Source organism: Cetorhinus maximus, unplaced genomic scaffold (genome assembly GCF_964194155.1).
Source record: "Cetorhinus maximus unplaced genomic scaffold, sCetMax3.hap1.1 HAP1_SCAFFOLD_3132, whole genome shotgun sequence".
Taxonomy (NCBI): Eukaryota; Metazoa; Chordata; class Chondrichthyes; order Lamniformes; family Cetorhinidae; genus Cetorhinus; species Cetorhinus maximus.
The window spans coordinates 9,177-32,289 of record NW_027599057.1 but is presented as its reverse complement, the minus strand read 5'-3'; the positions used below and the strand labels follow the sequence as shown (position 1 = coordinate 32,289).

The 23,113-nt window shown below is 48.2% G+C and overlaps 1 protein-coding gene across 2 annotated transcripts; it reads left to right on the top strand.

Moving 5' to 3' along the window:
- Nucleotides 1–1,198: 1,198 nt before the first annotated feature.
- On the top strand, nt 1,199–15,696 carry LOC144677833 (C-type lectin domain family 17, member A-like). 2 transcript variants are annotated; one of them, XM_078537839.1, is made up of 8 exons: nt 1,199–1,360; nt 4,127–4,198; nt 5,005–5,091; nt 6,229–6,348; nt 10,567–10,686; nt 12,656–12,798; nt 13,449–13,555; nt 14,981–15,696. In XM_078537839.1, the coding sequence occupies exons 1-8, from the start codon at nt 1,294–1,296 to the stop codon at nt 15,153–15,155; spliced, it is 891 nt and encodes a 296-aa protein (XP_078393965.1). In that variant the 5' UTR covers nt 1,199–1,293; the 3' UTR covers nt 15,156–15,696. The 2 variants fall into 2 exon arrangements, with proteins under 2 accessions (XP_078393965.1, XP_078393966.1); XM_078537840.1 differs by lacking the exon at nt 1,199–1,360 and adding an exon at nt 3,538–3,761.
- The last annotated feature ends 7,417 nt before the right edge of the window (nt 15,697–23,113 follow it).

Below are 23,113 nucleotides of genomic sequence, written 5' to 3'. Positions count from 1 at the left end.
TTCCCACCCGCTTGACCTGTCCATATCCCTTTGCAGACCCTCTACCTCCTGTTGACGACTGACTTTCCCACCTATCCTGGTGTCATCGGCAGATTTAGCGTCCACACATTCGCTGCCCTCATCCAAGTCACTCATATAAATGGTGAATTGTTGAAGTCCCAGCACTGACCCCTGAGGCTCTCCGCTCGTCACATCTTGCCAACCCGAAAAAAAACCCATTTACACCTACTCGCTGCTCCCTGTTAGCTGACCAATCCTCTATCCATGTTAATATGTTACCTCCTACACCATTTGCTCTTATCTTCCAGAGTAACCTTTGATGTGGCGGCTGATTACATGCCTGTCGGAGAGAGAGAGAGAGAGAAAGAGGGAAAGAGACAGACAGGGACAAGGGGAGAGAGAGAGAGAGACGCAGATGGAGAGAGGGATTCAGAGAACGGAGGAGACAGAGAGAGAGCGACAGAGAGAGAGATATAGAGTGAGAGTGAAAGAGAGAGAGGGGGGGGGAGGGAGAGGAAGAGAGATTGAGAAGTGGTGAGAGAGATTGAGAGAGAGGGAGACAGAGAGAGAGATGGTGAGAGAGATTGAGAGAGAGGGAGACAGAGAGAGATATTGAGAGAGAGGGAGACAGAGAGAGAGATGGTGAGAGAGATTGAGAGAGAGGGAGACAGAGAGAGAGATGGTGAGAGAGATTGAGAGAGAGGGAGACAGAGAGAGAGATGGTGAGAGAGATTGAGAGAGAGGGAGACAGAGAGAGATGGAGAGAGAGATTGAGAGAGAGGGAGACAGAGAGAGAGATATTGAGAGAGAGGTGGTGACAGAGAGAGAGATGGTGAGAGAGATTGAGAGAGAGGGAGACAGAAAGAGAGATGGTGAGAGAGACTGAGAGAGAGGGAGACAGAGAGAGAGATGGTGAGAGAGATTGAGAGGGAGGGAGACAGAGAGAGAGATATTGAGAGAGAAGGAGACAGAGAGAGAGATGGTGAGAGAGATTGAGAGAGAGGGAGACAGAGAGAGAGATGGTGAGAGAGATTGTGAGAGAGGGAGACAGAGAGAGAGATGGTGAGAGAGATTGAGAGAGAGGGACTGCTGCCCCTGGAGTCAGTACAACCAGCCTCTCATTCTGATCTCAGGGGAAGTGTCATTGTGAAATGGAACGAAGAGGCAGAAACAGTTTTGAGGAAGTTTACGCCCTGACATAGAGTTTGAGGAAAGACTGAGACACATCTGAGAGAGAGAGAGAGAAGCAGACAGGACAGGAACGGTGGAGAGAGACCCCCTCAGACACAAACCATGGAGCAGGACACCGACTACTTGAATATAAGACACATCAAAAACAACACGACAGCGCCCAGTGAACGTAGGTTAAACTGTTCAATGGAGGGAGAGAGAGAGACGGAGAGAGAGAGACAGAGAGAGAGGGAGGGAGAAAGAGAGAGACTGAGGGGTTGGGGAACAGACGGTGGGACAGAGAGTGAGGGTGAGAGAGAGAGAGAGAGAGACGGAAAGACAGAAAGAGTATGACAATTATAAAGACACCGAGAGACAAAGAGAGAGATAAGGAATGAAAAAGAGAGACTGTCAGACAGAGAGAGAGAGAGACGGGGAGCGACAGATGGTGAGTGAGATTGAGTAAGGGAGAGGAAGAGAAATGGAGAGACATATTGAGAGTGTGAGAGAAAGAGAGAGAGAGATAGTGAGAGACATTGAGACTGAGAAAGACAGAGAGAGGTAGGGTTAGAGAGTTTGAGAGTGAGAGAGACAGTGAGAGAGATGGTGCACAGTGCATACTCGATGGGCCGAAGGGCCTCTTCTGCACTGTGTGATTCTGTGACAGCAACTACATGAATATGAGACACATCAGCACCGACAGGACAGCGCCCAGTGAATGTAGGTTAAAATTTACACCAGAGGGAGAGAGAGAAGTAAAGAGAAGGACAGCGAGAGAGAGTGAGAGTGAGAGAGAGGGAGAGAGAGAGAATTATGGGTTGGGGGACAGATGAAGGGACTGAGAGTGCGGGAGAGAGAGAGATAGAGACAGAAAGACAGAAAGATTATGAAAATTATAAAAATACTGAGAGACAGAGAGAGGGAGGAAAGGAATGAAAAAGAGAGTCAGACAGAGAAAGATGTAGAGACAGATGGTGAGAGAGATTGAGAAAGCGAGAGGCAGAGAAATGGAAAGAAATATTGAGAGTGGGAGAGACAGAGAGAGAGGTGATGAGAGGGACAGGGAGAGAGATTGAGAGAGACAGAGCGAGAGATGGTGAGAGAGATTAAAAGTGAGAGAGATAGAGGGAGAGAGTGACAGAGAGAGACAGAGAGAGAGATGGTGCGAGAGATTGAGAGAGAGGCACTGAGAGAGAGATCGTTGCAGACATTGAGGCTGAGTGAGAAAGAGAGAGAGAGATGGTGAGAAGGGCTGAGAGTGAGAGAGACAGCGAGAGAGATGTTGCAGAGTGCATACTCGATGGGCCGAAGGGCCTCTTCTGCACTGTGAGATTCTGTGATAGCAACTACATGAATATGAGTCACATCAAAACTGACAGGACAGCGCCCAGTGAATGTAGGTTAAAATTTACACTAGAGAGAGAGAGAGAAGTAAAGAGAAGGACAGGGAGAGAGAGGGAGAGGGAAAGAGAGAGAATGAGGGGTTGGGGGACAGATGGAGGGACTGAGAGTCAGGGCGAGAGAGAGAGACAGAAAGACAGAAAGATTATGAAAATTATAAAGAAACCGAGAGACAAAGCGAGAGAGGAAAGGAATGAAAAATAGAGAGAGTCAGACAGAGAGAGATGGTGAGAGAGATTGAGACTGATAGAGACAGGGTGAGAGATGTTGAGAGACAAAGATGGTGAGAGAGATTGAGAGAGAGGGACAGAGAGAGAGATGATGAGAGAGATTGAGAGAGAGGGACAGAGAGAGACGTGGTGAGAGAAATTGAGAGAGAGAGACAGAGGGAGAGATGATGAGAGAGATTGAGAGAGAGGGAGACAGAGAGAGATGGTGATAGAGATTGAGAGAGGGAGACAGAGAGAGAGATGGTGAGAGAGATTGAGAGAGAGGGACAGAGAGAGAGATGTGGTGAGAGATATTGAGAGAGAGAGATGGTGAGAGAGATTGAGAGAGAGGAAGACCGAGAGAGAGATGGTGACAGAGATTGAGAGAGGGAGACAGAGAGAGAGATGGTGAGAGAGATTGAGAGAGAGGGAGACAGAGAGAGAGATGGTGAGAGAGATTCAGAGAGAGGGAGACAGAGAGAGAGATGGTGAGAGAGACTGAGACAGAGGGAGACAGAGAGAGAGATGGTGAGAGAGATTGAGAGAGAGGGAGACAGAGAGAGAGATGGTGAGAGAGATTGAGAGAGAGGGAGACAGAGAGAGAGATGGTGAGAGAGATTGAGAGAGAGGGAGAGAGAGAGAGATGGTGAGAGAGATTGAGAGAGAGGGAGACAGAGAGAGAGATGGTGAGAGAGATTGAGAGAGAGGGACTGCTGCCCCTGGAGTCAGTATAACCAGCCTCTCATTCTGATCTCAGGGGAAATGTCATTGTGAAATGGAACGAAGAGGCAGAAACAGTTTTGAGGAAGTTTTCGCCCTGACATCGAGTCTGAGGAAAGATTGAGACACATCTGAGAGAGATAGCGAAGCAGACAGGACAGGAACGGTGGAGAGAGACCCCTTAGACACAAACCGTGGAGCAGGACATCAACTACACGAATATGAGACACATCAAGATCAACATGAAAGCCCCCAGTGAACGTAGGTTAAACTGTTCAATAGAGGGAGAGAGAGAGGGTGAGAGAGATTGAGAGTGCGAGAAACAGATAGGAGAGATTGAGAGTGAGAGGGACAGAGAGAGAAAGGGACAGAGACAGAGGGTGAGATGGAGAGAGTGAGAGGGGGGAACATAGTCAGATTGAGATGGAGGGGTAACTAAGTGGTATCTAACCCGGTGCTGTACCTGTCCTGGGAGTGTTTGATGGGGACAGTGTAGAGGGAGCTTTACTCTGTACCTAACCCCGTGCTGTACCTGTCCTGGGAGTGTTTGATGGGGACAGTGTAGAGGGAGCTTTACTCTGTATCTAACTCTCATCCATTGTATAGTTTCTGTTTCTGTTTTCCAGAGGATCCGGAGATCTCATACGCGGAGCTGAATCTTCATCCTGCCTCCGGGACATCTAAGGTCCGTACAACAGGTCAGAAGTTACGGATATCGTATGTCAGTCGTAAGATACTGATTTGTGTCAAATCTGCTGCACTTTAGTCGTTTCTCAATTGCATTGAACATGATGCATTAGGTAGACCCTGATTCTTTCAGTTTCGTCTTAAGTTACGCCTGAGTCAATATCGTACCTGATCCATCTCCTCTCTGCTTGTTACACCTTAGTTACGTATCTATTAGACTTTAGTTACAGGTCTGCTATTCTCTGTTTGGAAATCGAATACCTCCGACTGTCACAACTGTGCGACACGTCCCTTCCCTGTCAATTATATCTCAGTTACGTTTCTGTTGCATCGTAGTAATGTCACAGTTAAGCATGAGTCCTGTCCCTGTTGTACTTCTGTCGTGTGTCACTTGCTTCTTAGTTGCGTGTGTTACGTCTCAATTACACTTCGCTTCCATGTCCATCGCACATCCGTTGTATCTTAGCTGCGTTTCTGTTAGACCTCAGCCACGTGACGATCGCACCGTAGCTATGTGCCTGCTGTTCCTCGGTTTCCATGCCTTCATGTTTTGTATTCCACTTGTTCTATTGGTGAATTAAGTCTTTGCTAAGTCGCATTTACATGTCAACTGGCAGTAGCTGATAAAGCAAGCATTTGAGATGCACCTGGCTACGTTCCAGTTACGTCTTGGCGTGCTCCTGAGCTGATTGACATATCGGTGTGCGTGTTGTTGCTCTGTCGTTGTCCTCTGCTACCTACCTATGGCACACGTACTGACCGAACTGTCCTCATGTTCTTCATCCTTTCTCACTCCGTCTCTCTCCGACTCTCGTAGGTGAACAGGAACCAAATTACGCCCAAGTCAACTTCACTCCGCAGAGTCCGCAGCAGAACCAAGTCCCGGAGGTGACCCCGGTTAAAGGTCAGTCATCCTGGGAGTGTGGGGTCAGAGGTCACAATGGTTCAGGGCAGTCGGGGGGGAGGGACATGGTGAAGGATGAAGGGATTCACCACCCTATCCCTGTAACTTCCTCCAACACCTACACCCCTCCCTATCTCTGTAATCTCCTTCAGCCCCTACAAACCTCCCTATCCCTGTAACCTCCTCCAGCCCCTACAAACCTCCCTATCTCTGTAACCTCCTCCAGCCCCTACAAACCTCCCTATCTCTGTCACCTCCTCCAGCCCCTACAAACCTCCCTATCTCTGTAACCTCCTCCAGCCCCTACGACCCTCCCTATCTCTGTAACCTCTTCCAGCCCCTACAACCCTCCCTATCTCTGTAACCTCCTCCAGCCCGTACAACCCTCCCTATCTCTGTAACCTCCTCCAGCCCCTACAAACCTCCCTATCCCTGTAACCTCCTCCAGCCCCTACAAACCTCCCTATCTCTGTAACCTCCTCCAGCCCCTACAAACCTCCCTATCTCTGTAACCTCCTCCAGCCCGTACAACCCTCCCTATCTCTGTAACCTCCTCCAGCCCCTACAACCCTCCCTATCTCTGTAACCTCCTCCAGCCCCTACAACCCTCCCTATCTCTGTAACCTCCTCCAGCCCCTACGACCCTCCCTATCTCTGTAACCTCCTCCAGCCCCTACAACCCCCCCTATCTCTTATCTCTGTAACCTCCTCTAGCCCCTGCAACCCTCCCTATCTCTGTAACCTCCTCCAGCCCCAACACCCCTCCCTATAATCTCCTCCAGCCCCTACACTCCTCTGTCTCTCGCTCTCTCTCTCTCTAACTCTCTCTGTGGCTCTCTCTGCCTCTTTCTCTCTGTCTCTTTCTGTCTCTGTCTCTCCTCCTTTAAGATGCTCCTTGTACTGATCTCTGTGTCTGAGCTTTTGGTTTCCTGTCCCTAATATCTCCCTGTGTGACTCGGTGTTCGATTCTCTTTGATAACCCTCCTGTACCGTGCGCTGGGATGTGAAACGAGGGATATAAACAAGTAACGTGGTTGTTTTTTCTCTCTCAAAGAGGGGTAGATACGTCACTATTGTCTGTTCCGTGAAGTTACTCGGGCTGCTCAACATGGGTCAATCTTTACTTCTCTATTCCAGATAAAACTGGACAGGAAACAGCTGGAGGAAGTATTTCAAAAAAATCCAGATGTCTCATCGTGGTCGGCCTCATTGTCTTAATCTGCAACTTCGCAATTATTACAGGTCTCACAGTCCACGGTACGGGGAGGAACATCTCACTGTAACACCCTGATATATCCCACACCCCTCACTGTAACACCCTGATATATCCCACACCCCTCACTGTAACACTCTGATACATCCCACACCCCTCACTGTAACACCCTGATACATCACACACCCCTCACTGTAACACCCTGATACATCCCACACCCCTCACTGTAACACCCTGATACATCCCACACCCCTCACTGTAACACTCTGATATATCCCACACCCCTCACTGTAACACTCTGATATATCCCACACCCCTCACTGTAACACTCTGATACATCCCACAACCCTCACTGTAACACTCTGATATATCCCACACCCCTCACTGTAACACTCTGATACATCCCACACCCCTCACTGTAACACTCTGATATATCCCACACCCCTCACTGTAACACTCTGATACATCCCACACCCCTCACTGTAACACTCTGATACATCCCACACCCCTCACTGTAACACTCTGATATATCCCACACCCCTCACTGTAACACTCTGATATATCCCACACCCCTCACTGTAACACTCTGATACATCCCACACCCCTCACTGTAACACCCTGATATATCCCACACCCCTCACTGTAACACCCTGATATATCCCACACCCCTCACTGTAACACTGATATATCCCACACCCCTCACTGTAACACTCTGATATATCCCACACCCCTCACTGTAACACTGATATATCCCACACCCCTCACTGTAACACCCTGATATATCCCACACCCCTCACTGTTACACTCTGATATATCCCACACCCCTCACTGTAACACTGATATATCCCACACCCCTCACTGTAACACTCTGATATATCCCACACCCCTCACTGTAACACCCTGATATATCCCACACCCCTCACTGTAACACCCTGATATATCCCACACCCCTCACTGTAACACCCTGATATATCCCACACCCCTCACTGTTACACTCTGATATATCCCATACCCCTTACTGTAACACCCTGATATATCCCACACCCCTCACTGTAACACCCTGATATATCCCACACCCCTCACTGTAACACCCTGATATATCCCACACCCCTCACTGTAACACTGATATATCCCACACCCCTCACTGTAACACTCTGATATACCCCACACCCCTCACTGTAACACCCTGATATATCCCACACCCCTCACTGTAACACCCTGATATATCCCACACCCCTCACTGTAATACTGATATATCCCACGCCCCTCACTGTAACACTCTGATATACCCCACACTCCTCACTGTTACACTCTGATATATCCCAGACCCCTCACTGTAACACCCTGATATATATCCCACTCCCTTCATCACTCAGTCACTCCAGCTCTGTCGTGACATAGACAGGTGGGTGGAGCGGGCAGAAGAAGTTTAATGCAGAGAAGTGTGAAGTGATTGATTTTGGTCGGAGGAACCTTAAAAATTATGTAATATATAGGGTAGAATTTTTAAGGGGGTGCAGGAGCAGAGGGAGCTGGGTGTATATGTGAATAAATCATTGAAGGTGGCAGGACAGGTGGAGGGAGCAGTTGATAAAGCAGATAGTATCCTGGGCTTTATTAACAGGGGCATCGAGCACCAGAGCAGAGAGGTTATGCTGAATTTATATAAGACTCTGGTTAGACCTCAGCTGGAGTAATATGTACAGCTCTGAGCACCACATTATAGGAAGGATGTGAACACATTGGAGAGAGCGCAGAAGAGGTTTAGACAGATTGTTCCGGGGATGAGAAGCTTCATGGCTGACAAGGGAAGTCAGGGACAACATCATAGCTAAAGAGAAAGCATACAATGCGGCAAAGAGCAGTGGGAAACCAGGGGATTGGAAAGCCTACAAAGACCAACAGAGGACAACTAAAAAAGAAATAAGGAGGGAGAAAATTAAATATGAGGGTAAACTAGCAGGTAATGTAAAAGAAGATTGCAAGAGTTTTTTGTAGATATATAAAAGTTAAGAGAGAGGCAAAAGTGGACATTGGACCGCAGGAAAATGACGCTGGAGAAGTAGTAATGGGGAACAAAGAAATGGCGGAGGAACTGAATAGGTACTTTGCATCAGTCTTCACAGTGGAAGACATGAGTGACATCCTCAAAGTTCAAGAAACTTGGGGGGCAGAGTAAGGTGGCCATTACCAAGGAGAAGGTGCTAGGAAAACTGAAAAGTCTGAAGGTGGATAAATCACCTGGACCAGATGGATTACACCCCAGAGTTCTGAAGGAGATAGCTGAAGAGATATTGGAGGCGTCAGTGGTGATCTGTGTGGAATCACTGGAGTCAGGGAGGTTCCCAGAGGACTGGAGAATCGCTAATGTAACCCCCCTGTTTAAGAAGGGAGTGAGGCAAAAGACAGGAAATTACAGGCCGATTAGCCTGACCTCGGTCGTTGGTAAGATTTTAGAGTCCATTATTAAGGATGAGATTTCAGAATACTTGGAAGTGCATGGTAAAATCGGGCAAAGTCAGCATGGTTTCATCAAGGGGAGGTCATGCCTGACAAATCTGTTAGAATTCTTTGAGGAGGTAACGAGTAGGTTAGACAAAGGAGAGCCAATGGATGTTATCTACTTGGACTTCCAGAAGGCCTTTGACAAGGTGCTGCACAGGAGGCTGCTCAGTAAGATAAGAGCCCATGGTGTTAGAGGCAAGGTACTAGCTTGGATAGAAGATTGGCTGTCTGGCAGGAGGCAGAGAGTGGGGATAAGGGGGTCCCTTCTCAGGATAGCGGCCGGAGACTAGTGGAGATCCGCAGGGGTCAGTGTTGGGACCACAACTTTTCACTTTATACATTAATGATCTAGATGAAGGAACTGAGGGCATCCCGGCTAAGTTTGCAGATGATACAAAGATAGGTGGAGGGACAGGTAGTATTGAGGAGGCGGGGAGGCGGCAGAAGGATTTGGACAGGTTAGGAGAATGGGCAAAGAAGTGGCAGATGGAATACAACGTGGGGAAGTGTGAGGTCATGCACTTTGGTAGGAAGAATAGAGGCATGGACTATTTTCTAAATGGGGAGAGAATTCAGAAATCTGGAGTGCAAAGGGACTTGGAAGTCCTAGTCCAGGATTCTCTTAAGGTTAACTTGCAGGTTGACGCGGTAGTTAGGAAGGCAATGCAATGTTGGCATTTATTTCGAGAGGACTAGAATATAAAAGCAGGAATGTGCTGCTGAGGCTTTATAAGGCTCTGGTCAGACCACATTTAGATTATTGTAGCAATTTTGGGCCCCGTATCTCAGGAAGGATGTGCTGGCCCTGGAGAGGGTCCAGAGGATGTTCACGAGAATGATCCCAGGAATGAAAGGCTTAACATATGAGGATTGTTTGAGGACTCTGGGTCTATACTCGATGGAGTTTAGAAGGATGAGGGGGGATCTGATTGAAACTTACAGAATACTGAAAGGCCTGGATAGAGTGGACGTGGGGAAGATGTTTCCATTAGTAGGAGAGACTAGGACCTGAGGGCACAGCCTCAGAGTAAAGGGAAGACCTTTTAGAACAGAGATGAGGAGAAACTTCTTTAGCCAGAGTGTGGTGAATCTATGGAATTCATTACCACAGAAGGCTGTGGAGGCCAGGTCATTGAGTGTATTTAAGACCGAGATGGATAGGTTCTTGATTGGTAAGGAGATCAAAGGTTACGGGGAGAAGGCGGGAGAATGGGGTTGAGAAACTTATCAGCCATGATTGAAAGGCGGAGCAGACTCGATGGGCCGAAAGGCCTAACTTCTGCTCCTATGTCTTATGGTCTTCAGGTCCGAGGAGAGACGGGAGAGGTTGGGACTGTTCTCCTCGGAGAGAAGGAGGCTGAGAGGGGATTTGATGGAGACGTTCAGAATCAAGAGGAGGCTGGACAGAGGAGACGGGGAGAAGCTGTTCACACCGGGCCCAGAGGACACAGATTTTTAAGCGATTTGCGAAAGAATCAAACGCGACGTGAGAGAAAACGTTTTCACACACCGAGCGGTTCGGCTCTGGGATGTGCTGCCTGGTCATGTGGGGGAGGCAGGTTGAATTGAGGCATTCAAGGGGGCATTGGATGGTTATTTGCACAGATACAATGTGCAGGGGTACAGGGGGGAAAAGGCAGGACAATGGCACTGGGTCCTAACGCTCATTCGGAGAACCGGTGCGGACACGATGGGCCAAATGGCCTCCTTCTGTGCGGTTCAGACCCTGTGGTTCTTTGACCCTGTGATTCTCTCAGTCCTACAGATGGACAAGAACATGACGGGACAGAATGGAAAGATCCGGAATATGTCCGAGACCATTGAACAGATGCTCCGGGACCGAAGATCCTTCTGCACCATCCTCCAGAACTACTCAGGTGAGTTGGTGCTGTCGGCCCCCACCCCCTCCCCCACTCTCCCATCATCCCACACTCTGTCCCATTGGGATCGCCCCCACCCCCTGTCTCCCCAACCCCACCCCCACCCCCACCCCCTGTCTCCCCGCCCCCACACCCTCACCCACTCTCCCATTCTCCCCCGCTCTGTCCTATTGGGATTGCCCCCACCCCCTGTCTCCCCACCCCCACCCGCTGTCTCCCCGCCCCCACCCCCAGTCTCCCCGCCCCCACCCCCAGTCTCCCCGCCCCCAGCCCCAGTCTCCCCGCCCCCACCCCCAGTCTCCCCGCCCCCACCCCCAGTCTCCCCGGCCCCACCCCCAGTCTCCCCGCCCCCACCCCCAGTCTCCCCGCCCCCACCCCCAGTCTGCCCGCCCCCACCCCCTACCCCAACCTCCCATCCTCCCCCGCTCTGTCCCATTGGGATCGCCCCCACCCCCTGTCTCCCCGCCCCCACCCCCTGTCTCCCCGCCCCCACCCCGTCTCCCCAACCCCACCCCCTGTCTCCCCAACCCCACCCCCTGTCTCCCCGCCCCCACCCCCTGCCTCCCCGCCCCCACACCCTGCCTCCCCGCCCCCACCCACCCACCCCTGCCTCCCCGCCCCCACCCACCCACACCTGCCTCCCCGCCCCCACCCACCCACCCCTGCCTCCCCGCCCCCACCTACCCACCTCTGCCTCCCCGCCCCCACCCACCCACCCCTGCCTCCCCGCCCCCACCCACCCACTCCTGCCTCCCCGCCCCCACCCACCCACCCTTGCCTCCCCACCCCCACACACCCCTGTCGCCCCTCCTCCACGCCCACCCCTTTTCTCTCCTCTTCCACCCCCTGTCTCCCCACCCCCACCCTCCCCATCCTTCAGTCAAGTTTGGGACAGGCGAGGGGTTGAATCGATCTGGAGGGGTGGGGTCTGTCCGACAGATTGAAGGGATTGGATAAGGTGCAGGATCCAGACCCGAAGCCTGAGGTCTACAGGCGAAACCACGGCGACCGGACCCGAGGCGTTGAAAGCAATGAAGAGATTCGATTGGGTCGATGGAGAGAAACTATTTCCTCTGATCCGGTGGGTTGTGAGGGAGCCGGGGAGGGGGAGTCGAGAACAAGGGGGAAGGTGGTTAAAATTCGAGCCAGGATGTTCAGGGGGGACATCAGGAAACACCTCTTCACACAAAGGGGAGCGGAAATCAGGAACTCTCCACCCCAACCCCGAAATAAACTGTGGGGCCGGAGGTCAAAGGGAATCGTCAAAACTGAGATTGAGAGATTGTTGTTGGGGATGGAGGGTCACGGAACCGAGGGAGTTAAGGTACAGAGCAGATCCAATGGAATGGTGTAAAATACCCGAGAGGGGCTGAATGGCCTCCTCCTGTTCCTGTGTAACAGGCTCGAGAGGGGCTGAATGGCCTCCTCCTGTTCCTGTGTAACAGGCTTGAGAGGGGCTGAATGGCCTCCTCCTTTTCCTGTGTAACAGACTCGAGAGGGGCTGAATGGCCTCCTCCTGATCCTGTGTAACAGGATCGAGAGGGGCTGAATGGCCTCCTCCTTTTCCTGTGTAACAGACTCGAGAGGGGCTGAATGGCCTCCTCCTGTTCCTGTGTAACAGGCTCGAGAGGGGCTGAATGGCCTCCTCCTGATCCTGTGTAACAGGGTCGAGAGGGGCTGAATGGCCTCCTCCTTTTCCTGTGTAACAGACTCGAGAGGGGCTGAATGGCCTCCTCCTGTTCCTGTGTAACAGGCTCGAGAGGGGCCGAATGGGCTCCTCCTGTTCCTGTGTAACAGGCTCGAAAGGGACTGAATGGCCTCCTCCTTTTCCTGTGTAACAGACTCGAGAGGGGCTAAATGGCCTCCTCCTGTTCCTGTGTAACAGGCTCAAGAGGGGCTGAATGGCCTCCTCCTGTTCCTAATGTTTCGATGTATTTCTCTGAATTAAGTCTGTATAATTTTGCAGAGTCTCCCTGTCCGAACGGCTGGAAAGTTCATAATCATCATTGCTATAAATTCTCAACGGAGAGAGTAAACTGGGACTCGGCAAAACAACAATGTGAATCCCAAAATACACACCTCGTCATCATAAATACAGAACAGGAACAGGTGAGAATGACAGACGCATCTGTCAGAATGAGATAGAGTGAGAGAATATCCCTCTGCACCGTCCCCATCAAACACTCCCAGGACAGGTACAGCACGGGGTTAGATACAGAGTAAAGCTCCCTCTACACCGTCCCCATCAAACACTCCCAGGACAGGTACAGCACGGGGATAGATACAGAGTAAAGCTCCCTCTACACTGTCCCCATCAAACACTCCCAGGACAGGTACAGCACGGGGATAGATACAGAGTAAAGCTCCCTCTACACTACATGAACGAGGGTTCCAGCAGTCGATGAGCTGAGACCGGGGTGGTTCTGGGCGATGTTACGGAGTTGGGAAGAGGCCGTCTTGGTGACGATGTGGATATGAGGTGGGAATCCCATCTCCAGGTTAAACACAACCCCAGGGTTGTGAACAGTCTGGTTCAGACTCAGGGAGTTCCCAGGATGGAGTCGGTAACTCAGGAATGGAGTTTGGAACAGAGACGGAAAACAACAGCTTCAGTCTTCCCGATATTGAATCAGAGGGAATGAGGGAGAATTTCCTGAGGAAGGGTTTGGTGTATTTTGGGGATCAGTTGTGTGTGCGTGTTTGTGTGAGTTAAGGCAGTCATACTAACTGAACACATTCCATCATTGTATCTGCTGCAGAATTTCATAAAGAAATCTATCGAGAATAATCCTGGGGATTACTGGATCGGACTAACAGATCGAGAGAGTGAAGGAAACTGGACATGGGTGGATGGGAACCCAGTGAGGTGAGTCCCAGCGTCGCATGGAGAGAGAGACCAGGACAGGGGGATTAGATTGTGATTGATACAGGGCTATGGGGAGAGAGTGGGGCAGTGGGATTAGTTTGGGGATTTGTACAGGGCTATGGGGAGAGAGCGGGGCAGTGGGATTAGTTTGGGGATTGATACAGGACTATGGGGAGAGAGCGGGGCAGTGGGATTAGTTTGGGGTTGATACAGGGCTATGGGGAGAGAGCGGGACAGTGGGATTAGTTTGGGGTTGATACAGGGCTATGGGGAGAGAGCGGGACAGTGGGATTAGTTTGGGGTTGATACAGGGCTATGGGGAGAGAGCGGGACAGTGGGATTAGTTTGGGGTTGATACAGGGCTATGGGGAGAGAGCGGGGCAGTGGGATTAGTTTGGGGTTGATACAGGGCTATGGGGAGAGAGCGGGGCAGTGGGATTAGTTTGGGGTTGATGCAGGGCTATGGGGAGAGAGTGGGGCAGTGGGATTAGTTTGGGGATTTGTACAGGGCTATGGGGAGAGAGCGGGACAGTGGGATTAGTTTGGGATTGATACAGGGCTATGGGGAAAGAGCGGGACAGTGGGATTAGTTTGGGATTGATACTGGGCAATGGGGAGAGTGCGGAACAGTGGGATTAGTTTGGGGATTGATACAGGGATATGGGGAGAGAGCAGGGACAGTGGGATTAGTTGGGGATTTGTACAGGGCTATGGGGAGAGAGTGGGAAATTGGGATTAGTTTGGGATTGATACAGGGCTATGGGGAGAGAGCGGGGCAGTGGGATTAGTTTGGGATTGATACAGGGCTATGGGGAGAGAGCGGGACAGGGGGATTAGTTTGGGATTGATACAGGGCTATGGGGAGAGAGCGGGACAGTGGGATTAGTTTGGGTTTTGTACAGGGCTATGGGGAGAGAGCGGGACAGTGGGATTAGTTTGGGTTTTGTACAGGGCTATGGGGAGAGAGCGGGACAGTGGGATTAGTTTGGGATTGATACAGGGCTATGGGGAGAGAGCGGGACAGTGGGATTAGTTTGGGTTTTGTACAGGGCTATGGGGAGAGAGTGGGGACAGTGGGATTAGTTGGGGATTTGTACAGGGCTATGGGGAGAGAGCGGGACAGTGGGATTAGTTGGGGATTTGTACAGTACTATGGGGAGAGAGCAGGTACAGTGGGATTAGTTTGGGTTTTGTACAGGGCTATGGGGAGAGAGCAGGGACAGTGGGATTAGTTGGGGATTTGTACAGGGCTATGGGGAGAGAGTGGGGACAGTGGGATTAGTTGGAGATTTGTACAGGGCTATGGGGAGAGAGCAGGGACAGTGGGATTAGTTGGGGATTTGTACAGGGCTGTAGGAATCTTGCTGATTCTGTGCAGGAATGTGTCGGATTTTTATCGGTATTTTTTATTTCCCCATTTCCCAGTTTTACTAAATGGTATCAGAGTGAACCGAATAATGCAAAAGGAAATGAAAACTGCGCCATTATCAGAAGTGCCGACTGGAATGATGTCAGTTGTACCGATCACTTCCCTTTTATCTGTGAGAAAAGGGCACTGCCCAGCGTCGAGGCAGCTGATATTGAGAAATATTGTTCCTGAAGAGAGACTGGGACACAGAACGAGTGTCAGGATTGTCCAAAGATCCCCAGCCCCTCCTCCTTCCCGCACAATCCCCGACTGCCCGAGGCCACGTCCGAAAGGTGAAAGTTCATCTGTTCCGCTTCTCCCCCAGGAGGAGCTCCCTGCAGCACCACCGGTGGTGGGAGGCGGGAATGACAGCGTGACGGTTGACATTGGAAAACCCCATTCTAAATCCAAGCAGGAATCTGGCGACATGTAACAGGACAGAAGTCCTGCATTTCTCTAGCAACTTTCACTAATTCAGATGATCCCCAACCTGCTTTTGCAGCCAATGAAGCAAGTCCTTACAGAGTTTTCATCGTTGTCATGTCAGAAACGAGGCATTCAATTTGCGTGCAGTAAGCTCCCACTGGACTCAGGATTAAACTCGGTCACATCAGAAATACCCTTTGGACTTTTTCTTCTCGGACTCTGTAAATCATGTGAACTCATTTCAATCTCCCTGGTTCTTGTACTGTTACTATCCATAGTTGTAAAAGTTTCCTTTTTCTATCCTCCATTACTGTGTCTGTGCATTTGTGTACGTGTGTGTGCGTGTGTGTGTATGTGTGTGTAAACGTCTATGTGTGTGAGTGTTTGAATGTGAGAGTGTGAGCTGTTATTATGTGAGTGTGTGAGTGTGTGTGTTTGTGCGAGTGTGCGTGAGAGTGTGGATGGGTGTGTGCGAGTGTGTGTGGGTGTGAATGTGGAGGTTGACATTGTGAACATTCCTGCCCCGGGTTTTAAATGTAAATAAACTAACCCGAGTTGATCACAATGTGAGTTTGCTGTGAGTGATTAGTATAGTGGATCAGACACACTGAGGGTTTGGGAAAACACACCACAACATACTTCACAAAGAATTCAAAACACCTTCTGCGTGCGGACAGCTGGTGAGAGACAGAAGTACAGTTTGCCTGTCTCTCTCCTGTCCGGAACAGTTCTTTCTGAGGAACCTACCAACTCAGACATGTGTACAACATCTCCAACTTTGTAATGCTGCTCCTAACTTCTCAATTCCTTCATACACCAGCCTACGTACTTTTGCTTTAACCAATCGCTTAGGCATGTTCGGTGTCCTGATGTTTACCCAGGAAGTGACCACAATGAGCAGGAAAACACAATTGCTTCTTTTACCGATTAACTGAAATCTGTGTCCCCCTCGTCCTCGCTCCTTCCACCAACGAGACAGTTTCTCCCGATCTATCCACGATGCTGCTATTCCTTTCATAGAAACATAGAAACTAGGAGCAGGAGTAGGCCATTCGGCCCTTCGAGCCTGCTCCGCCATTCATTATGATCATGGCTGATCATCCAACTCAATAGCCTGCTCCCGCTTTCTCCCCATACCCTTTGATCCCTTTCGCGCCATGAACTATATCTAACTCCTCCTTGAAAACATACAATGTTTTGGTCTCAACTACTTTCTGTGGTAACGAATTCCACAGGCTCACCACTCTCTGGGTGAAGAAATTTCTCCTCATCTCAGTCTTCAATGGTCGACCCCATATCATCAGACTGTGAACCCTGGTTCTGGACTCCCCCACCATCGGGAACATCCTTCCTGCATCTACCCTGTCTAGTCCTGTTAGAATTTTATAGGTTTCTATGAGATCCCCCCCTCATTCTTCTGAACTCCAGCGAATATAATCCTAATCGACTCAATCTATCGACATGTGCCAGTCCCGCCATCCCAGGAATCAGTCGGGTAAACCATCGCTGTACTCCCTCTATAGCAAGTACATCCTTCCTCAGATAAGGAGACCAAAACTGAACACAATGTTCCAGGTGTGGTCTCACCAAGGTCCTGTACAATTGTAGCAAGACATCCCGTTCCTGCACTCGAATCCTCTGGCTATGAAGGCCAACGTATCATTTGCCTTCTTTACCGCCTGCTGCACCTGCATGCTTACCTTCAGCGACTGGTGTACAAGGACACCCAGGTCTCGTTGCACATTTCCCTCTCTCAATTTATAGCTATTCGGATAATAATCTGCCTTCCTCTTTTTGCTACCAAAATGGATAACCTCACATTTACCCACATTATACTGCATCTGCCATGCATTTGCCCACTCACTCAGCTTGTCCAAATCACACTGAAGGATCTCTGCATCCTCCTCACAGCTCACCCTCCCACACAGCTTTGTGTCATCTGCAAATTTGGAGATATTACATTTAGTTCCCTCATCTAAATCGTTAATATATATTGTGAATAGCTGGGGACCCAGCACCGATCCCTGCGGTACCCCACTAGTCACTGCCTGCCATTGGGAAAAAGACCTGTTTCTTCCTTCTCTTTGTTTCCTGTCTGCCAACCAGTTTTCTATCCATCTCAATACTACCCCTAATCCCACACGCTTTAATTTTACACCCCAATCTCTTCTGTGGGACTTTGTCAAAAGCCTTCTGAAAGTCCAAATGAACCACATCCACTGGCTCCCCCTCATCAACTCTACTAGTGACATCGTCGAAAAATTCCAGTAGATTTGTCAAGCATGATTTCCCTTTCATAAATCCATGCTGACTCTGTCCGATTCTGCCACTGTTTTCCACGTGCTCAGCTATTAAATCTTTTATAATGGACTCTAGAATTTTCCCCACTACCAATGTCTGGCTGACTGGTCTATAATTCCCTGTTTTCTCTCTGCCTCCCTTTTTAAATAGTGGGGTTACATTAGCTACCCTCCAATCTATAGGAACTGTTCCAGAGTCTATTGAATCTCGGAAGATGACCACCAATGCATCCGCTATTTCTAGGGCCATTCCTTAAATACTCTGGGATGTAGATTATCAGGCCCCGGGGATTTAACAGCCTTCAATCCCATCAATTTCCCCAACACCATTTCTCTACTTATACTGATTTCTTTCAGTTCCTCCTGCTCATTAAACCCTCTGTTCCCCAACATATCTGGTATGTTATTTGTGTCCTCCTTTGTGAAGACAGAACACAAGTATGTATTTAGTTGGTATGTATGTATTTAGTACTCTGGGATGTAGATTATCAGGCCAACCCAATTAAAACGTATAGCAACCAACTTCCCCAACCGGAGAACCAACCTAGTATTACAGACCACCAAGAATCTTTTTTATAAAAATTACTCAAACCTTCTGTTTCAATACATAATACAAGTTAGATCACTTGGTAACAGCTGCTATATTGTTGCCGGACAATGTCTTTTTTTACAGTGAGTGGCGTGGACCCAGTCTTCCTTCCCTTTAACCTTCAGGGCCGTTCGAGTTGTTAGCAACAAAAGGTAGGGTCCTTTCCACCCTCTCATGCAATTCAGCTGCTGTTTTGCATAGAGGAAAATGAGTACAAATCCAACATTTAGTCCGATTAACTTGCGAGGCTACGGCCAGCATTCGTTGAACCGCAGAATTGGTATTCCACTCCCCGCAAGGACCACGCAGGAGAGGATCCAAATCAGAGTCAGCATTCTGATGGCTCAGTTAAATTTCTTGCACAAGCCCTTCCATCCAAGGTCAGCGTCCACTTGACGTGCGATGTGTGGATCCACAAGGGCGCCCTTCAACCTTTACGGCCATATGGGTGGTGAGCAGGACTTGGAAAGGCCCTTCCCATCGAGGTTCCAAACAGTTCTTTCTCCTGAAGGTCTTTACAAGGACTAGGTCCCCGGGCTGGTATTGATGGCAATCTTCAATGATGGGCTTTTTCTGAGCTTCTACTACCTGTATATGTAAGCTCTTGAGAGAATTAGTGAGCACTATACAATATGTAATCATTCCCTCATCCATAGCGTGGATGTCCATTTCCCTAGCAGACAAGGGTGGGGTCACTGGGAGGTGCATAGGACATCCCATTACAACTTCATAAGGAGAGAGGGAGGTGGTACGGTTAGCGTGAGAGTGCATAGCCATGAGCGCCAAGGGTAGAGCTTCAGGCCATTTCAAACCAGTTTCTTCACATAATTTAGGTTGTTTTTCAGAATACCATTTTGTCTTTCCATCGCTCCAGTAGACTTGGGGGTGGTATGGGCAGGAAAGGTGATGGTTGCATTGTAAGGCCTTCGACAGTTCCTTTTTCACTTTAGCAGTAAAATGAACAACAATTTTACAACAACAACAGCATCATTTCGTCGGGTGAGATACGCCTCCACCCGTCGCGAGAACAAACATACTAGAACTAAAACATAATTATATTCCATACATTTAGGCATTTGTATAAAGTCCATTTGTAAGTGTACAAACGGGCCCCATGGCTGGGGTCCCGTACCAGCAGTCACTCTGGGCGTCTTGCCTGGGTTATGTCATTGACATAGGTATGACAGGTATTACTAATACAATACCTATTAACATATTACTATTCACTATACATTCAACATTCATTCTATATACACGTGTTAAACCCCTGAGCTGCCAACCGGTCAAGTCATGATTCCTGTGTCGTGAGAGATTCAATAGATGCTCATTAGTTACCCATAAAGGGACTACCCCTTCTTTAGTCTGTCTTAAATTTTCTCGGGCTTGTTCCAGTGCCCAAGATCCATAGGTGTTGCAAACATCATTTCTGCTCGCTTTGTCTGAAATATTTTTTCCTATTTCAATTAATTTATTGATAGTCCCCACATGACTTTCAAGCAAGGTAGCCAGACTTTGGATTAACCAATGATGTCCAACAATGTTGAGTATCATAGTGGCATCATTTATCAGGCTGCGCTTAACACGGTTCCCTCCCAAGCCTGATCGTATCTCGCCACTGAACTGAACTGCTTCAGTCATCAATTGGCGCCTCAGAGCCGTATAGAGTGCTTGGGTATGGGTTGAGCACCATTGGGGCAGGACGACACCGGATACATTCAAGACTACGGGTACCAGCTCATGGTGTATATTATCATACAAAACTTCTGATTAACCAGTACCAAATCATTCGTCGGTCCTGGACGCATAGTCGGACAAGATGGGTCAGTCAGTGTGGTTTGAGGGGCTTCAATTATCTCTACTCAGACTGTGAAAGTAGAGGTGGGCGGTGGCTGGGTAGTGGCTCTTTTGGGCGAACCTCCCATGCTCGATCTGAAGCAAACCCTTACTACAATTTGAAAGCACTTGTTCTCCTACTGTCACATTTATCATTCCCCGTTGCGTCGCATTCGGCACTGTCCGTGCTGTACCAAAGTTCCTCCTGCGGTGCGGGATGGGCAGTGATGATCCCCGACCTTGTTGCCAGTACTGATAGGCCCACGACCAGGATCGTAGATCTGTGGAGACATTAACATCGGCTCCCGTTCTCTGGGTTACCGCTTGGTCAATTGTCATGTATCTTTAACTGTGTGTAATGCCTCCATTTACTTCCCGTTCTCATATCTACAAGTGTGCATGTATCACCTGTCATAATTACCTGGTATGGTCCATTGTTGCTCTTTGGATTTGCCTGTTTCCATATCCTTAATCACCTGTCGGTCTCTGACTTCCTCTCTCCACTCATGTAATTGCCTACTTAATTCCCTTACATTGTCCTGTATTTTTCCTTTCTGTGGCCCTACATCTCCTACTATAATACCTTCAGGTAATAGCATGGCCCTTCCTGTTATCATTTCAAATGGGGTGAACATGTCGGTCCTGCTTGGGGTAGCCCACGGCGCATTAGAATATTGGGCTGTTCCCTGTCTCTTGATTGATGTTTTTTTTTAAGTTCAGTTCATCCTTTCCACCATCCCTGGACTCTGGGGGTGGTAAGGAATATGGAATTTCTGTTTAAGCTTCATAAGATTACACACTTCTTTAATGTCTCTCCCTGTGAAATGAGTTCCCTGATCTGAATCCATCTGGGTAAACTCCTTCCAGTTTACTCCCTCCTGCTGCTGTCTCATGTCAGACCTCAATTCCTTAAATAACTCTACAATGCACCTTCTTATCCTATCTTTCAATGGCTCAGTATTTTCACTTCCAGTGATGGTTCTCTCTGGGAACCGCTTAACTCTGCCTGTCATCAAGGTGTTAATCCTGTGGTTTTACTTTTTGTAGCTTGCAGGCACATTAATATAGTCAGTAATACATCTGTTTAGCCTTTTTCCAGCTTTCCCTTTACCTCTAAGTTTTCTTTCCTGGCCATGATCATCCTAAGGTTCTCTGGAGTTCAGTTTCTCTATTGTCTTGGATTGTTTAAAATGTTTCCTTACTCTTTAGGCCATATTAACTATTCCATTTCAACGGGGATCTCTGTCTCTAGATCTTTGCTTATCTCCCCCTGTGCAGTTCCAATGCTTCAGTTGATGGCCAGATTATCAAATTCATTTCCCTTAAAACAATTTGTACATTATGTCCTCTTTCCCTGACTCATTCTCCTACTTGCCTCATACCATATTACACTTGCAACAGCTACCATCTTATCCTGTTCATGTTGCCTGGAGAGACTTTAAAATATTCTCATAACAGTTTTAAAAACAGAAATCAGGTATTGACAAGTTTTGCTTCCTTTTCTTCTTCTCAAAGATTTTATTGTCTTAAAAGAAACCCACTAAATTGTGTCTGGCCCGTTTCTTTTAGAATTATCCCAGATTCATTAACTCGGCCAAAAATTGGATTTCTGCCAAACTTTGCCAAGGTCTTGAGCTTAGCTTCATATTTTGGGAACAGACTTACAAACACAAAAGCTCGCAGCATTTGAATTAGTGCCAATTGTTGTCAGACCTTTTAAAATGAAAATTCCCTTTTGAGAACTTTATCAAGAACCAAACCTCAAATTTTTAAACTTTGTAAGAACTGTAATTTACACTATCAGAATTAAAACAACTTCTTTTTCATGTGTAACGATTTGTATCCAAGTTATAATTTCCGTATGTTTATCAACACATTCTTTATCTTAGACAGCATCCTAGTGATTCAAAAGTAACCTGTTAAATTACACTGCACTTTACATCTCAAGATTGTCCCAAATTCAAATTACAGTGCCGTTGGAAAGCAGATTTCCTTTCATATTTAATTCATCTTTTCTTAAGAAACCCCTTTTTATCCATTGGAACCATCTAGACCTTGTGTTTACGTCTTTTCATTTTCCTAGAATCCTTCTGAATTTCAAGTAATTTCTTTTTCTCAGAATTTTAGAATACAAACTCGTATGTATTAATCCCAATCAGCTTGGAAGCTGCTGATGAGGGTTATTCCCTACTAGTCTACAAGGGGGTGGTACAAAGGTTGGTTCATCTCAAGGATGAGATAAAGGCAAGCCCTGTTTTATCTTTACACTCCCTTCAAATTACGATTTTTGCCAGAAATCTCAACTCAAACCTTATACTCAAGACTTTGGAATATTTGAATAAACTTTTCCTTTAATCTAATATGGGGCTTTCGACTCTAAAGTGCCCAACTACACACACAAAAGACAATTCAGGGAAGAAAACACATTAAAGCTCACATACAAATGCTTCCTTGCACACAAACAAACACATACATAAAGGTATGTATCGATACTCCTGTAATATTGAACTTAACTCTAAACGAAGCTTCGAGTAGCAGTGGGGGGAATAAAGGGATCGTGAAGGCTCCACCTATAGGGACCTTCAAACTGACGAAAGCTCCACATTTTCTCTGCTGCTGCTTGTGAGTTACTCATTAACCCCCTAGGGGTACCCTTTCTCTCTCTCTCTCTCTCTTCAACACAAACAGCTCTTGTAACTTAGATCAATTCAATTTTTTTTTTAAGTTACAGAAAATTCAGTGGCGAACTATCTACCTCCCTTAAAACATATTATAAGCGGCTCAAATCTGTCCCGATTAAAAGTTCCAGCTGGTGGGAAGCTCTCTCCTTTACTTTGAGTCCATTTAACCCAATCAGAAACATATTGGACAATTTCAGGACCATAATGGACACAAAAGAAAACACAGAAATTACTTACTTTTCACCTCCATGGGACTCGAACCCCTGGGTATACTACTACTACTTTTTTTTAACCTCCATCCATTTTTCATTCCGTTTTCTT

Bases quoted from the DNA above. Each gene is read 5' to 3' on its own strand.
- LOC144677833 (XM_078537839.1), top strand. From the start codon at position 1,294: ATGGAGCAGGACACCGACTACTTGAATATAAGACACATCAAAAACAAC. The intron at 5,092-6,228 runs GTCAGTCATCCT...TCTCTATTCCAG, and splicing joins GGAGGTGACCCCGGTTAAAG to ATAAAACTGGACAGGAAACA. The intron at 12,799-13,448 runs GTGAGAATGACA...TATCTGCTGCAG, and splicing joins TAAATACAGAACAGGAACAG to AATTTCATAAAGAAATCTAT.